Here is an 18,771-nt window from a genome sequence, read left to right as displayed (position 1 = left end):
ATCTGACAAGGCAGTGATTGAATGTTGATTATGTTGATTATGAGTAGAGGATGGAGATGGAGGGACCATGTGCAGCAGTAACTTTAGAGTTTTGGACTGCTCTCCTACGCAACATTATAAATAAATTGTTGAGTCATAGGTGCATGATCTTGGTATGGAGTCAGATGACCCACTGAGTAAAGTATATGTCACACCCTGACCATAGTTTGCTCTGTATGTCTCTATGTTTTGGTTGGTCAGGGTGTGATCTGAGTGGGCATTCTATGTTGGATGTCTTGTTTGTCTATTTCTATGTCTGGCCTGATATGGTTCTCAATCAGAGGCAGGTGTTAGTCATTGTCTCTGATTGGGAACTATATTTAGGTAGCCTGGGTTTCACTGTGTGTTTGTGGGTGATTGTTCCTGTCTCTGTGTTTGCACCAGATAGGGCTGTTTAGGTTTTCGCACGTTTATTGTTTTTGTTAGTTTATTCATGTAGAGTGTCTTTATAAATTAAACATGAATAACCACCACGCTGCATTTTGGTCCGCCTCTCTTTCACCAGAAGAAAACCATTACAGTATATTTTATGTACAGGGTTAACAGTCTATGTTGTCTATTAACTTTCCATTTGCTCATCACTTGAACAGCTCAACAGGAGACTGTGTCGATTATAAATCATGTCTGCCTGTTAGTTTCTGATTGAGTAATATTTTCATTGTTCAGTCATGGTAGTGTAATTGATGTGAAGTCAGTCACATTAAGTGTCTCAGTGGAATAACAATGCTTAATGTGTGTGTTGTATCACCTGACATTTCCATTTACTTAGATTTTAATAAACCTCTGATAGTCATTGCCTCTGGTTGGTTCTAACATGGCCCCGATCCCACCCACACATTCCCATTGCCCAGACACGGCCATTTAATGATTCAGGTGACCATCTTCAGCAGAGTGGGCATCTCTCCCTTTTCCCCTCCTTTTTTCTCGATAAGTCTTGTCATTACTCAAACTTCCCTGGACCACATACTCTCGAGCCTTGTTCTCACTATATTTATATGTTATATGTGGTGTTGACATGCATGTTATTTGTATTTTAAATTGTGATTTGAATTTAAGAATATCCACTTAGAATACAGTACATTCTAAGGTTCTCATTGTAGAAATTGGACTACGTGTTTGTTATTAGTTGTATGGGTTTTATTCATTAGGAAGAAATTTGAAAGCCCATTTAGTCAAGAGAGTATTTATGTTATACCAAGAAATGAGGAACAACAAGCATTTTCCAGAAAAGAAAAGAGAAAAATCTGGACGATATGATAATACTTTATTCAGAGTACCATACAATGTAAGGCTGAGGCTTTTCAGTCTCTCTATTTTGCTGAATCACTAAGGCCTAGCTGTGCTTGTGATGGCTGCGGTGGCAATGGAGGGGCTGAGTTTCTAAGGCAACTGACAGTCGAGGACCCGCATTGAAAAGCAATGACGTTCTCATTCTCTGCTACGTATGAGGCACGTACGCTCTCTCTCCACAGAAGGCACTGTCTGTCGTGGTGCAGGGTCTTTAAGTAGAGTGTGCGTGACACAGGCAAACACATCTGACTCCACTGGACGCAGAGCACAACCCACATTCAAGATTCTTCCAGCAAGCTATTCAATATCTACTACTACATGTGGTTCATAATATCTAAAAGTATATCAACAAGTTGAATACATATAAATAGCTATTACAAGCAATGCTATACACATACTTCAGTCTAGATAGAACTGTAATATGTAATATGCTGGCTTGTTTGTTTCTATAAAAATCACTTTTGAATATAGTATGACATTTACTGAATGTGCCATTTTTCATGTTCAAGATTGTCACCGCTCATATTATTATGAGACAAAGATGTATTAACACTGGTTATAGCATGACTTTTAGCAGTACAGCAGATAAGGACAATACACGTATGTAAAAGTGAGAACCTCATAAGGGTTCTCCTGGTCATATAGATTCACTGGTTTGATTACAATGCTGTAAAATTACAGGTGGTCACATATACAACATTTATACTCCTAGTATGTTACTGTATGTACTGTATATAATGTGCCATGTGCTTTTATACAGTAACATGAGCACCATTTGGCACCAACACTGTATGCTTAACATTACACATACTCACTCTACTAAACTTAACACTAAATACTCTTGAATTTTCAAGGAATGCAACAGAATAGCTGAGAGGAAAACAGCAAAGCATAGAAAAGAGTAACTGCCGGAGAAAATAACATTGTGTTGAATTAACTACGTATCACATGAAATCAATTCACAAAGAAAATAAGAAAGGGTTTCATGTTTGGGCAGGGTTAAGTCAAGCTCGGGTGTGCAGGGGCAGGTTCATCACAAAGAGATTCAAGGGCTGCTCGGCTGCAAACAATCTGGAAGGACACAAGGTTTTTTGTGACATACCAACATGAGGGAGATTTCTACAGTATGCTGTCCATTCTAGCAAATAAAAGGTGCTATTGTTATTGACAACAAAGTAACAGTGAAAAAACTTGCTTGTCTAAAGATAGGACAAACTCGTGAGAAACCACAGTGAAATTTGATGAGATAGAACAACTATGTATTGTGTGAGTACGTCCTGCAGACAGCCACATTAACATTTCCAAAAGTCTAAAATTAATTCTGTAAAAATTAATTTTACTTTGGAAAGCCTTTGATGAAAGCCTGCATGCTTGTTATAATTTTATTTATTTTTTATGTCACCTTTATTTAACCAGGTAGGCAAGTTGAGAACAAGTTCTCATTTAAATTGCGACCTGGCCAAGATAAAGCAAAGCAGTTCGACACAACAACACAGAGATACACATGGAGTAAAACAAACATACAGCCAATAATACAGTAGAAAAATAAGTCTATATACAAAGTGAGCAAATTAGGTGAGATAAGGGAGGTAAAGGCAAACAAAAGGCCATGGTGGCGAAATAAATACAATATAGCAAGTGAAACACTGGAATGGTAGCTTTGCAGTGGAAGAATGTGCAAGGTAGAGATATAAATAATGGGGTGCAAAGAAGCTAAATAAATACAGTAGGTGGAGAGGTAGTTGTTTGGGCTAAATTATAGATGGGCTATGCACAGGTGCAGTAATCTGGGAACTTCTCTGACAGCTGGTGCTTAAAGCTTGTGAGGGAGATAAGTGTTATTCGTTCCAGTCATTGGCAGCAGAGAACTGGAAGGAGAGGCGGCCAAAGGAAGAATTGGTTTTGAGGGTGGCCAGAGAGATATACCTGCTGGAGCGCGTGCTACAGGTGGGTGCTGCTATGGTGACCAGCGAGCTGAGATAAGGGGGGACTTTACCTAGCAGGGTCTTGTAGATGACCTGGAGCCAGTGGGTTTGGCGACGAGTATGAAGCGAGGGCCAGCCAACGAGAGCGTACAGGTCACAGTGGTGGGTAGTATATGGGGCTTTGGTGACAAAACGGATGGCACTGTGATAGACTGCATCCAATTTATTGAGTAGGGTATTGGAGGCTATTTTGAAAATGACATCGCCGAAGTCGAGGATCGGTAGGATGGTCAGTTTTACAAGGGTATGTTTGGCAGCATGAGTGAAGGATGCTTTGTTTGAGAAATAGGAAGCCAATTATAGATTTAACTTTGGATTGGAGATGTTTGATGTGAGTCTGGAAGGAGAGTTTACAGTCTAACCAGACACCTAGTTATTTGTAGTTGTCCACATATTCTAAGACAGAACCGTCCAGAGTAGTGATGTTGGACGGGCGGGCAGGTGCAGGCAGCGATCGGTTGAAGAGCATGCATTTAGTTTAACTTGTATTTAAGAGCAATTGGGGGCCACGGAAGGATAGTTGTATGGCATTGAAGCTCAGCTGGAGGGTTGTTAACACAGTGTCCAAAGAAGGGCCAAAAGTATACAGAATGGTGTCGTCTACGTAGAGGTGGATCAGAGACTCACCAGCAGCAAGAGCGACATCATTGATGTATACAGAGAAGAGAGTCGGTCCATACAGAGAAGAGAGTCTGCACCCCCATAGAGACTGCCAGAGGCCCGGACAACAGGCGTTCCGATTTGACACACTGAACTCTATCAGAGAAGTAGTTGGTGAACCAGGCGAGGCAATCATTTGAGAAACCAAGGCTATCGAGTCTGCTAATGAGGATGTGGTGATTGACAGAGTCAAAAGCCTTGGCCAGGTCAATGAATACGGCTGCACAGTATTGTTTCTTATCGATGGCGGTTAAGATATCGTTTAGGACCTTGAACGCGACTGAGGTGCACCCATGACCAGCTCTGAAACCAGATTGCATAGCGAGAAGGTATGGTGGGATTTGAAATTATCGGTAATCTGTCTGTTGACTTGGCTTTCGAAGACCTTAGAAAGGCAGTGTAGGATAGATATAGGTCTGTAGCAGTTTGGGTCAAGAGTGTCCCACCCCTTTGAAGAGGGGGATGACCGCAGCTGCTTTCCAATCTTTGGGAATCTCAGACGACACGAAAGAGAGGTTGAACAGGCTAGTAATAGGGGTTGCAACAATTTCGGCAGATAATTTCAGAAAGATAGGGTCCAGATTGTCTAGCCCGGCTGATTTGTAGGGGTCCATATTTTGCAGCTCTTTCAGAACATCAGATGACTGGATTTGGGAGTAGGAGAAATGGGGAAGTGTCACGCCCTGGTCGAAGTATTTTGTGTTTTTCTTCATGTATTTGGTCAGGCCAGGGTGTGACATGGGTTTTTGTATGTGGTGTGTAGCTTAGTGGGATTGTAGCTTAGTAGGGTGTTCTAGGAGAGTCTATGGCTGTCTGAAGTGGTTCTCAATCAGAGGCAGGTGTTTATCGTTGTCTCTGATTGGGAACCATATTTAGGCAGCCATATTCTTTGGTTGTATTGTGGGTGATTGTCCTGAGTGTCTTGACGTCCTTATTCTGTGTTAGTTTGCACCAGTTTAGGCTGTTTCGGTTTTCATTACGTTTATTGTTTTGTAGAGTTTGTGTTTTGGATTCGTGTTACGTTTGTTTTATTAAACATGGATCACAATATACACGCTGCAGTTTGGTCCGACTCTCCTTCACCTTATGAAAACCGTGACAGAATCACCCACTGTAAACAGACCAAGCAGCGTGTCAACAGGCAGGAGCAGCCCAAAGAGGAGCTGAGTATTAAGGATTTCTGGACATGGGAGGAAATCCTTGACGGGGGAGGACCCTGGGCTAAACCAGGGGAGTGTAGCCGCCCAAAGGTGCAGCAGGAGAAGACGAAACAGGAGCAGCCCAAAGAGGAGTACAGTATGGACTATACTTCTTGGGAGGAGATAGACAGGTGGGTGGTCGACCTAGGGAGAGTGCCGGAGCCCGCCTGGGATTCGATGGAGCAGTGCGCGGAAGGTTACAGGAGAATGAGTTTGGCGAAGCAAGCACGACGGCGCGGACGGAAGCCCGGGAATCAGCCCCAAAAATGTCTTGGGGGCTTACAGGGAGTATGGCAACGCCAGGTAGGAGACCTGCGCAAACTCCCTGTGCTTACCGGGGGGCTAGAGAGACCGGGCAGGCACCGTGTTATGCAGTGGTGCGCACGGTGTCCCCAGTGCAGGTGCATAGCACGGTGCGGTATATTCCAGCTCCACGTATCGGCCGGGCTAGGTTGAGCGTCGAGCCAAATGCCATGAAGCCGGCTCTACGCATCTGGTCCCCAGTGCGTCTCCTTGGGCCGGCTTACATGGCACCAGCCTTGCGCTCGGTGTCTCCGGTTCGCCTACATAGCCCAGTACGGGCTATTCCACCTCGCCGCACTGGCCGGGCGACCGAGAGTATTCAATCAGGTAAGGTTGGGCAGGCTCGGTGCTCAAGAGCTCCAGTGCTCCTGCACGGTCCGGTCTATCCAGTACCACCTCCACACCCCAGCCCTCCGGTAGCAGCTCCCCGCACCAGGCTTCCTGTGCGTGTCCTAGGCCCAGTACCACCAGTGCCAGCACCACGCATCAGGCCTACAGTGCGCCTCGCTTCTCCTGCGCTGTCGGAGCCTTTCTCCTCTCCTGCGCTGCCGGAGTCTCCCGCCTGTCCAGCGCTGCTGCCGGAGTCTCCCGCCTGTCCGCCGCTGCTGCCGGAGTCCCTCAGCCCAGAGGCTCCCGAGCCTCTGCCCCTCTGTCCCGAGCCTCTGCCCCTCTGTCCCGAGCCTCTGCCCTTCTGTCCAGAGCCTCTGCCCTTCTGTCCAGAGCCTCTGCCCTTCTGTCCAGAGCCTCTGCCCTTCTGTCCAGAGCTTCTGCCCTTCTGTCCAGAGCTTCTGCCCTTCTGTCCAGAGCTTCTGCCCGTCTGTCTAGAGCTTCACCTCAGTCCCGATCTGCTCCTCAGTCTAGTGGGGTTCTGGGTGAGGAATACTAGGCCATGGTTGGCGGCGAGTGTGGACTATCTAGGGACGCAAGGAGAGGGGACTAAGACATTTACTGAGTGGGGTCCACGTCCCGCGCCGGAGCCGCCACCATGGACAGACGCCCACCCGGACCCTCCCTATTGATTTGAGGTGCGTTCGGGAGTCCGCACCTTAGGGGGGGTTTCTGTCACGCCCTGGTCGAAGTATTTTGTGTTTTTCTTCATGTATTTGGTCAGGCCAGGGTGTGACATGGGTTTTTGTATGTGGTGTGTAGCTTACTGGGATTGTAGCTTAGTGGGATTGTAGCTTAGTAGGGTGTTCTAGGAGAGTCTATGGCTGTCTGAAGTGGTTCTCAATCAGAGGCAGGTGTTTATCGTTGTCTCTGATTGGGAACCATATTTAGGCAGCCATATTCTTTGGTTGTATTGTGGGTGATTGTCCTGAGTGTCTTGACGTCCTTATTCTGTGTTAGTTTGCACCAGTTTAGGCTGTTTCGGTTTTCATTACGTTTATTGTTTTGTAGAGTTTGTGTTTTGGATTCGTGTTACGTTTGTTTTATTAAACATGAATCACAATATACACGCTGCAGTTTGGTCCGACTCTCCTTCACCTTATGAAAACCGTGACAGGAAGGCTTGGGTGAGTTGCTGTGGGGGGTGCAGTGCTGTTGGGGTAGGGGTAGCCAGGTGGAAAGCATGGCCAGCCGTAGAAAAATGCTTATTGAAATTCTCAATTATAGTGGATTTATCGGTGGTGACAGTGTTTCCTATCCTCAGTGCAGTGGGCAGCTGGGAGGAGGTGTTCTTATTCTCCACGGACTTTACAATGTCCCAGAACTTTTTTGAGTTTGTGTTGCAGGAAGCAAATTTCTGCTTGAAAAAGCTAGACTTGGCTTTTCTAACTGCTTGTGTATATTGGTTTCTAGCTTCGCTGAGAAGTTGCATATCACGGGGGCTGTTCGATGCTAATGCAGAACGCCATAGGATGTTTTTGTGTTGGTTAAGGGCAGTCAGGTCTGGAGAGAACCAAGGGCTATATCTGTTCCTGGTTCTACATATCTTGAATGGGGCATGCTTATTTAAGATGGTGAGGAAGGCATTAAAAAAAAAACAGGCATCCTCTACTGACGGGATGAGATGAATATCCTTCCAGGATATTCAGGAAAACAGCAGATGTATTTAGAGGGCAAGTTGGTTAGGATGATATCTATGAGGGTGCCCGTGTTTATGGCTTTGGGGTGGTACCTGGTAGGTTCATTGATAATTTGTGTGAGATCATGTATGAACCTTTATTTCTTATAATATGTCCATCTATGTAGGAAATGTAGGACATTTTCTTAAAAGTGACTCAAAATGGCTTATTATGAGAGTATTATAAGATAATAATAATAATAAGGGGCCATACATTCTTATGACAAGTCTTATGATGCATTCTAACAGCATAATGGATTACACCTGCACACTTCAAGTAAATTGTTACTGGAACTTTCAACCCACAGTTAAATTAAGAACTGAATGATGTTGACATTTTTATGGCAACGTATTTGCTATGTTTAAACCACAAACTGTAACTTTCATTCCCAGTCAAAAGTGCTGCCCATGCATGTACAGTCCCAGTCAAAAGTTAGGACACAACTACTCATTCAAGGGTTTTTCTACATTTTTACTATTTTATACATTGTAGAATAATAGTGAAGACATCAAGACTATGAAATAACACATATGGAATAATGTAGTAACCTAAAAAGTGTTATTTTATATTTATATTTAAGATTCTTCAAAGTAGCCACCCTTGCCTTGCCCAGATGAGGTAGTCATGAGGTAGTCACCCAGAATGCATTTCAATTAACAGGTGTGCCTTGTTAAAAGTTAATTTATGGAATTTCTTTCCTTAATGCGAGTCAATCAGTTGTGTTGTGACAAGGTAGGGGTGGTATACAGAAAAGAGCAAAGAGAAACGACAGTACATCATTATTTTAAGACATGAAGGTCAGTCAATACGGAAAATTTCAACAACTTTGAAAGATTCTTCAAAAATCATCAAGCGCTATGATGAAACTGGTTCTCATGAGGACCACCATACAGAGTTGTCTCTGCTGCAGAGGATAGGTTCATTACAGTTACCAGCCTCAGAAATTGCAGCCCAAATAAATGCTTCACAGAGTTCAAGTAACAGACACATCTCAACATCAACTGTTCAGAGGAGACTGCATGAATTAGGCCTTCATGGTCACATTTCTGCAAATAAACTACTACTGAAGGACACCAATATGAAGAAGAGACTTGCTTGGGCCAAGAAACACAAACAATGGTCATTAGACTGGTGGAAATCTGTACCTTAGTCTGACGAGTCCAAATTTGAGATTTTTGGTTCCAACCGGCATGTCTTTGTGAGAAGCAGAGTAGGTGAACGGATGATCTCTGCATGTGTGGTTCTCACCGTGAAGCATGAAGGAGGAGGTGTGATGGTGCTTTGCTGGTGACACTGTCTGTGATTTATTTAGAATTCAAGGCACACTTAACCAGCATGGCTACCACCGCATTCTGCAGTGATAAGCCATCCCATCTGGTTTGCTCTTAGTGGGACTGTCATTTGTTTTTCAACAGGACAATGACCCAACACACCTCCAGGCTGTGCAAGGGCTATTTGACCAAGAAGGAGAGTGATGGAGAGCTGCATCAGATGACCTGGCCTCCACAATCACCCGACCTCAACCCAATTGAGATGGTTTGGGATGAGTTGGACCGCAGGGAAGGAAAAGCAGCCAAAATTTGCTCAACTCCTTCAAGACTGTTGGAAAAGCATTCCAGGTGAAGCTGGTTGAGAGAATGCCAAGGCACACCTGTTAATTTAAATGCATTCCAGGTGACTTACCTCATGAAGCTGGTTGAGAGAATACTAAGAGTGTGGAAAGCTATCATCAAGACAAAGGGTGGCTATTTGAAGAATCTCAAATATACCATTTTGATTTGTTTAACACTTTTTTGGTTACTACATGATACTACATAGTTTTGATGTCTTCGCTATTATTCTACAATGTAGAAAATAGTCAAAATAAAGAAAAACCCTTGACTGAGTAGGTGTGTCCTACCCTTGACTGGTACTGTATATGTAAACTGTGTGGGTGGGTCTTGACATATGTCACAGTTATTTGAATTATGTGGTAACCTAACCTTCCCCCAATCTAAAGACTACTAGGGGTGTTTTTGGAGTTGGATAGCCCAGACTTCAAATAACTGTGGGAGTAATTTGCACTTTTGATAGGGAAAGAAAGTTACATTTGCCCAAACTCCCCACACATTGTACACATTGATGCAGGGACAACAGGTTTGACTAGAAATTAAAGTAACAGATAATGGGGCAGTAAAAGCAAATTGTCATAATTACTGAATAACTTTCAGCTTCTGTTGAATATCAATCTCATTTTAAGTAGAACAAAAGAGACTCCATTTTCCGATGGTCTCCCTGATGTAATAAATTAATCAAACCCATTGCTTTCCAGTTGTTGTACACCAGACCTGTTCCCTTTATATAGCCATCCCAAACTTAAAACGCCATTGGTCTACCTGTCACGCCCTGGTCTAAGTATTTTGTGTTTTTCTTCATGTATTGGGTCAGGCCAGGGTGTGGCATGGAGTTTTTGTATTGTGGTGTGTTTTGTCTTGGGGTTTTGGTGTGTATGTATTTGGGATTGTAGCTAGTGGGGTTATCTAGCAAAGTCTATGGCTGTCTGGAGTGGTTCTCAATCAGAGGCAGGTGCTTATCGTTGTCTCTGATTGGGAACCATATTTAGGCAGCCATATTCTTTGAGTTTGTCGTGGGTGATTGTCCTTAGTGTCTTGATGTCCTTATGCTGTGTTAGTTGACACCAGTTTAGGCTGTTTCGGTTTTCATTTCGTTTATTTGTTTTGTAGTGTTTTGTATTGATTCGTGTTACGTTTGTTTTATTAAACATGGATCGCAATATACATGCTGCAGTTTGGTCTGACTCTCCTCCACCACATGAAAACCGTGACACTACCTGTGCTAGGTTTTAAACAGGTCAGGCCAGAGCATGGGATGCTATGCCCGTGAGCTTCATGACAAGTGGCAATATGTTCCTCTAATGTTGCTGTTATATTCTCAGTGTATGGCACAGGAGGGAAGTTAGGGGGTGGGACGTGAGGAGAAGCAGCAGCAGCAACAGCCGACCAATGAATCCCACGAGATGGGAAGAGAGAATACTGGGTGTGTAGGCCCAGTGGAAATCCTCAGTGGGACAGAGTCGTCTGTCGATTCAAAGGAGAGTAAACAACCACACTGGAGTGGTTTCATCTTACATGTCCAGCATGGTGGTCAGCATCGTGGGCAATTGGTACCATTTCGGGAAAACTGAATACAATGGCCTCCTGTGCAATGTTGAATCAGGCACTTGTGTTATTCATATACAGTGTGTGTACAAATCATTAAGAACACCTTCCTAATATTGAGTTGCACCCCTTTTAGCCCTCAGAACAGCCTCAATTCTTCGGGAATGAACTTAACAAGGTATCTAAAGTGTTTCACATGGATGCTGGCCCGTGTTGGCTTCCCACAGTTGTTTTAAGTGGACCGGATGTCCTTTGGGTGGTGGACCATTCTTGACACACGGGAAACTTGCGCGTGAAAAACACAGCAGCGTTCAAAGGCACATCAATATATGTTTTTAAAGAGCAGGTGTTCTTAATGTTTTGTACAGTGTAATTCACTGTAGTTACACCACTTACCGTGGCTTATATGTCAATTTGAATTTGGAGCAGTCTGACCGCTGAAAATCCTTCTCAGTTCGCGGTGTTATCACGCTACGTTTGCACGCACCTCGGGGAGGCCATTAATAGTACTGGTGTGAATTGCTAGTTGGCCCAATTTGGGAAAATTTCTGAGATATCGGGATCTAGGGCTTTCGTCTTGATTCGGATGTATTTAAATTCAGCTCAACAGCTTTCTCAAAGTGCACTTTCTACCCAACAATGCTGTACGCACGTCACCCTCTGCTGGACATCTAAGACTATGACTATCTCCGTGGACCATAAAACAAGTATGACTCCAGGTATGTTGCTTAGTGTTTATCTTTTTACAGCTATTCAATAATTCTGCATCTCCTGTGAGTGGACCATGAGGGAGCTTAGGGCCCCAATTGCTTGAACCAGCATGTGACTGTGCGACTGTGCCCAGCACACGAAGCATGCGGCCAAGCCAGCCAGCAGCACACTGACTGAGGGGCGGACTGAACAAGGTGCAGGTAGCCACACTCACTGAGGGCTGGAGGGCGGGGGCTGGTAGCTGCTGGCGTCTGGCCCCTCACAGTAGGGCTCTATGCCGGGCAATGGGCTAAGAGGAGTCCTGCGGTGGGAAATACAACAGAGACGGGAGAGGAGGAAGAAAAAGAGGGGAGAAGAGGGAGGAGGAGGAATGCTGTCAATGAGTCTCCAGAGCTTCGACATGTCCAAACAGAGAATGAGAGAGATGAAGAGAGTGAGGGATGATAGAGGAGACAGAGAGGAGGGAGGGAGAGAGAAAGAGATGGTCAGAGAAACAGAGTGAGTGACAGAGGGTGTGGGTAGGGATAAAAAGATGGAGAGACAGGGAGACAGAGAGAGGGGGAGAAAGAGATACAGTCAGAGAAACAGGAAGAGAAACCTGGGGATAAGCTGAGTCAGAGAAACAAGCAGAAAGCAAAAGGTAGGCAAGACAGAGAAAAGGGAGGAGAGCAGATAGAAGCAAGAGCTAGAAACAGAGAGGAATAAAGAATACAGGGAGGAGCGAAAGACACAAGAAGATATTTGTACAATGCACGTCTGACAAGCTCTCCATTTATTAGGCACAATGAGTCATTCAGCATACCATTAGACACCCACACATGCTAGGACTACATACTGAGTACTGTGGAAGTAATGCATTTCAGAGAGAACGGTGGTATCCCTCCGCCTGGCTTTGGTAGCAGCACCACACACACCCTTGTTCCTATGTCTTTTGGGAGACATTTCCAAACCTCCTTCTTTACTTTCAACCCTAAACCTATTAGCAGTTAATAGTTCATATTGGTGGGATGGAGAATAAGTAAAGGAGTTTATATATTAATATACTGTATGTATATATATATATATATATATATACACACTGCTCAAAAAAATAAAGGGAACACTTAAACAACACAATGTAACTCCAAGTTAATCACACTTCTGTGAAATTAAACGGTCCACTTAGGAAGCAACACTGATTGACAATAAATTTCACATGCTGTTGTGCAAATGGAATAGACACCAGGTGGAAATTATAGGCAATTAGCAAGACACCCCCAATAAAGGAGTGGTTCTGCAGGTGGTGACCACAGACCACTTCTCAGTTCCTATGCTTCCTGGCTGATGTTTTGGTCACTTTTGAATGCTGGCGGTACTTTCACTCTAGTGGTAGCATGAGACAGTCTACAACCCACACAAGTGGCTCAGGTAGTGCAGCTCATCCAGGATGGACATCAATGCGAGCTGTGGCAAGAAGGTTTGCTGTGTCTTTCAGCGTAATGTCCAGAGCATGGAGGTGCTACCAGGAGACAGGCCAGTACATCAGGAGACGTGGAGGAGGCCGTAGGAGGGCAACAACCCAGCAGCAGGACCGCTACCTCCGCCTTTGTGCAAGGAGGAGCAGGAGGAGCACTGCCAGAGCCCTGCAAAATGACCTCCAGGAGGCCACAAATGTGCATGTGTCTGCTCAAACGGTCAGAAACAGACTCCATGAGGGTGGTGTGAGGGCCTGACATCCACAGGTTGGGGTTGTGCTTACAGCCCAACACCGTTTGGCATTTGCCAGAGAACACCAAGATTGGAAAATTCGCCACTGGCGCCCTGTGCTCTTCACAGATGTTTGGCGGTGGGTCAGTCATGGTGTGGGGTGGCATTTATTTGGGGGGGGCCGCACAGCCATCCATGTGCTCGCCAGAGGTAGCCTGACTGCCATTAGGTACCGAGAGGAGATCCTCAGACCCCTTGTGAGACCATATGCTGGTGCGGTTGGCCCTGGTTTCCTCCTAATGCAAGACAATTCTAGACCTCATGTGGCTGGAGTGAGTCAGCAGTTCCTGCAAGAGGAAGGCATTGATGCAATGGACTGGCCCGCCCGTTCCCCAGACCTGAATCCAATTGAGCACATCTGGGACAACATGTCTCACTCCATCCACCAATCCACCATCCATGCACCACAGACTGCCCAGGAGTTGGCAGATGCTTTAGTCTAGGTCTGGGAGGAGATCCCTCAGGAGACCATCCGCCACCTCATCAGGAGCATGCCCAGGCGTTGTAGGGAGGTCATACAGGCACGTGGAGGCCACACACCCTACTGAGCCTCATTTTGACTTGTTTTAAGGACATTACATCAAAGTTGGATCAGCCTGGAGTGTGGTTTTCCACTTTAATTTTGAGTGTGACTCCAAATCCAGACCTCCATGGGTTGATAAATTTGATTTCCATTGATCATTTTTGTGTGATTTTGTTGTCAGCACATTCAACTATGTAAAGAAAACAGTATTTCATAAGAATATTTAATTCATTCAGATCTAGGATGTGTTATTTTAGTGTTCCCTTTATTTTTTTGAGCAGTGTATATACACACAGTTGAAGTCGGAAGTTTACATACATCTTAGCCAAATACATTTAAACTCAGTTTTTCACAATTCCTGACATTTAATCCTAGTAAAACAAAATCCTTCTTAGGTCAGTTAGGCTCACCACTTTATTTTAAGAATGTGAAATGTCAGAATAATAGTAGAGAGAATGATTTATTTCAGCTTTTATTTCTTTCATCACATTTCCAGTGGGTCAGAAGTTCAATACACTCAATTTGTATTTGGTAGCATAGCCTTTAAATTGTTTAACTTGGGTCAAACGTTTCGGGTAGCCTTCCACAAGCTTCCCACCTTAAGTTGGGTGAATTTTGGCCCATTCCTCCTGACAGAGCTGGTGTAACTGAGTCAGGTTTGTAGGCCTCCTTGCTCGCACACGCTTTTTCTGTTCTGCTCACCAATGTTCTATATGTTTGAGTCAGGACTTTGTGATGGCCACTCCCATACCTTGACTTTGTTGTCCTTAAGCCATTTTGCCACAACTTTGGAAGTATGCTTGGGGTCATTGTCCATTTGGAAGACCCATTTGCGACCAAGCTTTAACTTCCTGACTGATTACTTGAGATGTTGCTTCAATATATCCACATAATTATCCTCCCTCATGATGCCATCTATTTTGTGAAGTGCACCAGTCCCTCCTGCAGCAAAGCACCCCCACAACATGATGCTGTCACCCCCGTGCTTCATGTTGGGATGGTGTTCATTGGCTTGCAAGCCTCTCCCTTTTTCCTCCAAACATAACAATGGTCATTATGGCCAAACAGGCTATTCCAGGCGAGAAATTGCCAAGAAACTGAGGATTTCATACAACGCTGTGTTCTACTTCCTTCACAGAACAGCGCAAACTGGATCTAACCAGAATAGAAAGAGGAGTGGGAGGCCCCGGTGCACAACTGAGCAAGATGACAAGTACATGAGAGTGTCTCGTTTGAGAAACAGACACCTCACAAGTCCTCAACTGGCAGCTTCATTAAATAGTACCCGCAAAACACCAGTCACAACGTCAACAGTGAAGAGGCAACTCCGCGATGCTGACCTTCAGTTGTGCACTGGGGCCTCCCACTCCTCTTTCTTTTCTGTTTAGAGCCAGTTTGCGCTGTTCTGTGAAGGAAGTAGAACACTGCGTTGTATGAGATCTTTAATTTCTTGGCAATTTCTCACATGGAATAGCCTTCATTTCTCAGAACAAGAATGGACTGGCCAGTTTCAGAAGAAAGTTCTTTGGTTCTGGCCATTTTGAGCCTGGAAATCAAACCCACAAATGCTGATGCTCCAGATACTCAACTAGTCTAAAGAATCCAGTTTTATTGCTTCTTTAACCAGAACAGCAGTTTTCAGCTGTGCTAAACTTAATTGCAAAAGGGTTTCTAATGATCAATTAGCCTTTTAAAATCATAAACTTGGATTAGCTAACACAACGTTCCATTGGAACACAGGAGTGATGGTTGCTGATAATGGGACTCTGTACGCCTATGTAGATATTCCTCTAAAAATCTGCTGTTTCCAGCTACAATAGTTATTTACAACATTAACAATGTCTACACTGTATTTCTGATAAATTTGATGTTATTTTAATGGACAAAAAATTGCTTTTCTTTCAAAAACAAGTACCTTTCTAAGTGACTGAAAACATTTGAATGGTAGTGTATATATACAGTGCCTTGCGAAAGTATTCGGCACCGTTGAACTTTAAGACCTTTTGCCACATTTCAGGCTTCAAACATAAAGATATAAAACTGTATTTTATTGTGAAGAATCAACAACAAGTGGGACACAATCATGAAGTGGAACAACATTTATTGGATATTTCAAACTTTTTTAACAAATCAAAAACTGAAAAATTGGGCGTGCAAAATTATTCTACTGTTAACTAAATCAGAGGACCGCCCCTGAGCCCAGTTAGGGTCAGGCGTCCTGGGACAGCCCCTTTCTGCCTTTAGAAAAATAAAACACTCGGGTTTTCGATCAGCAGACCGAGCTTACCTCAATTACGAAATGGCTAAAGGTTGCAGACCATGTTTTTCTCCATTAGGGGAGGACAAAGGTTGTGGACCATTGCTGATTCTTTTAACCATACCACGTGGTTAAACTCTTAGACTATTGATACCGACAGAATAAGAACAAGTCTTTGATATTAATTACTAGTCAGCTAGGATTTCGGTATTATTGAACACGAAGAACGACAACCGCAAAAACATCCACTCTATAACGAAACAAATGAATGTCCCTCTGAACTATCCACTATAACCACGACGGAGAGAGAGAGGGTGAGAGACAGACAATTCTACAAAAGAAACAAACTTTTCACCAGCGATCAAGACGACACACCGAGCGTAAATATATGTATTGATTGCAATTGTTCCCGAATGAGTGAGCGTTCATGTGCAAAGGATTAGCATTTCAATTGTTGTATTTATCACTCTGTAGTGACTTCTTAGTCGACCACCACTTCCCCTTTTGTCTAACAAGCCACCATGCCGGTTTAGCCCACTAGGGCACATTCTCCTATCATTTCCTATCAGTTTTTTTTATACATTTCTGTGATTTACTTAGTTAGTAATAAATAAATGATTTAAGAGAATTTATGTATGGATGACTCATACAGTGAAGACTGGGTTCGTGCAGATAACCAACAATTGACGACGTTTGGAATGAGACTAACGTGAGAAAGTAAATAATTAATTAATTCGAAGACTAATTGAGCAGATAAAAAATCTGAAAAGTTATTTTAGGAAATGATAACTTTGTAATCTGAATATTTTTCCTTGGTGCCTTGACCTCCTAGTTAATTACATTTACAACTGATTAATCATGATCGCGTAATACTAATTACAGAGAATCTTTGATAAAAGGAGTAACTAAAAATGTGTTAAACAAATAAAAATATATTTTAGATTTTATATTCCTCAAAGCCACCCTTGCCTTTTGGACAGCTTTGCACACTCTTGGCATTCTCTCAACCAGCTTCACCTGGAATGATTTTCCAACAGTCTTGAAGGAGTTCCCACATATGCTAGCACTTGTTGGCTGCTTTTCCTTCACTCTGCTGTCCGACTCATCCCAAACCATCTCAATTGGGTTGAGCTCAGGTGATTGTGGAGGCCAGGTCATCTGATGCAGCTCTCCATCACTCTCCTTCTTGGTCCACACTTCCGGTCCTTACACAGACTGGAAGTGTTTTGGTTCATTATCCTGTAGGAAGACAAATGATAGTCCCCCTAAGCGCAAACCAGATGGGATGACGTATCGATGAAGAATGCTGTGGTAGCCATGCTGGTTAAGTGTGCATTGAATTCTAAATAAATCACTGACAGTGTCACCAGAAAAGCTCCATCACACCATCACACCTCCTCCTCCATGCTTCACTGTGGGAACCACACATGGGGAGATCATCCGTTCACCTAGTCTGCAGTTGGAACCAAAGATCTTAAATTTGGACTCATCAGACCAACGGACAGATTTCCACCAGTCTAATGTCCATTGCTTGTGTTTCTTGGCCCAAGCAAGTCTCTTCTTATCATTGGTGTACTTTAGTAGTGGTTTCTTTGCAGCAATTTGACAATGAAGGCCTGATTCACACAGTCTCCTCTGAACAGTTAATATTTATATGTGTCTGTTACTTGAACTCTGAAGCAATTAGTTGGGATGCAATTTCTGAGGCTGGTAACTCCAATTAACCTATCCTCTGCAGCAGAGGTAACTCTCGGTCTTCCTTTCCTGTGGTGGTCCTCATGAGAGCCAGTTTCCTCATATCGCTTGAAAGAAAATTCTGTATTGACTGACCTTGAATGTCTCAAAGGAATGATGGATTGTCGTTTCACTTTGCTTATTTGAGCTGTTCTTGCCATAATATGGACTTGGTATTTTATCAAATAGGGCTTCTGTATTCCACCCCTACCTTGTCACAACACAATTGATTGGCTCAAACGCATTAAGACAAGAAATTCCACAAATTCACTTTTAACAACGCACACCTGTTAATTTAAATGCATTCCTGGTGACTACCCCATGAAGCTGGTTGAGAGAATGCCAAGAGTGTGCAAAGCTGTCATCAAGGCAAAATACATTCAAATATAAAATATATTTGGATTTTTTTCAACACTTTCTTTGGTTACTACATGATTTCATGTGTGTTATTTAATAGTTTTGATGTCTTCTTCACTACTATTCTACAATGTAGAAAATAGTAAAAATAAAGAAAACCCATGAATGAGTAGGTGTGTTCAAACTTTTGACTGGTACTGTATATATATATAAATTGACATACAGTTGAAGTCGGATGTTTACATACACCTTAGCCAAATACATTTAAACTCAGTGTTTCACAATTTCTTACATTTAATCCTAGTAAAGAGTCCCTGTTTTAGGTCAAGTAGGATCACCACTTTATTTTAAGAATGTGAAATGTCAGAATAATAGTAGAGAGAATGATTTATTTCAGTCATTTTTTTTTCATCACATTCCCAGTGGGTCAGAAGTTTACATACACTCAATTAGTATTTGGTCGCATTGCCTTTAAATTGTTAAACTTGGGTCAAACATTTCCAGTAGCCTTCCACAAGCTTCCCACAATACGAGTCACATCTGGAAGAAAGCTGTAACCATCCCTACGGTGAAGCATGGGACTGGATAGACTAGTCAGGATCAAGGTAATGATGAATGGAGCAAAGCACAGAGAGATCCTTGATGAAAACCTGCTCCAGAGCGCTCAGGGCCGCAGACTGGGGCAAAGGTTCACCTTCCAGCAGGACAACAACCCTAAACACACAGCCAAGGCAACGCAGGAG

The 18,771-nt window shown here is 43.5% G+C and overlaps 1 protein-coding gene across 4 annotated transcripts in view; it reads right to left on the bottom strand.

Annotated features, from left to right (window-relative positions):
* The window catches only part of LOC118389972 (protein turtle homolog B-like), a 199,097-nt gene that overhangs the window by 14,006 nt on the left and 166,320 nt on the right, over positions 1 to 18,771 (bottom strand). For all 4 annotated transcript variants that reach the window (XM_035780029.2, XM_035780030.2, XM_052529798.1 and 1 more), the window contains one exon: positions 11,626 to 11,712. In XM_035780029.2, the coding sequence (XP_035635922.1) occupies positions 11,626 to 11,712 (87 nt within the window). The remainder of the gene's footprint in view (positions 1 to 11,625; positions 11,713 to 18,771) is intronic.

Source organism: Oncorhynchus keta, chromosome 11 (genome assembly GCF_023373465.1).
Source record: "Oncorhynchus keta strain PuntledgeMale-10-30-2019 chromosome 11, Oket_V2, whole genome shotgun sequence".
NCBI classification, from domain to species: Eukaryota; Metazoa; Chordata; class Actinopteri; order Salmoniformes; family Salmonidae; genus Oncorhynchus; species Oncorhynchus keta.
This window is presented reverse-complemented; position numbering and strand designations above follow the sequence as displayed.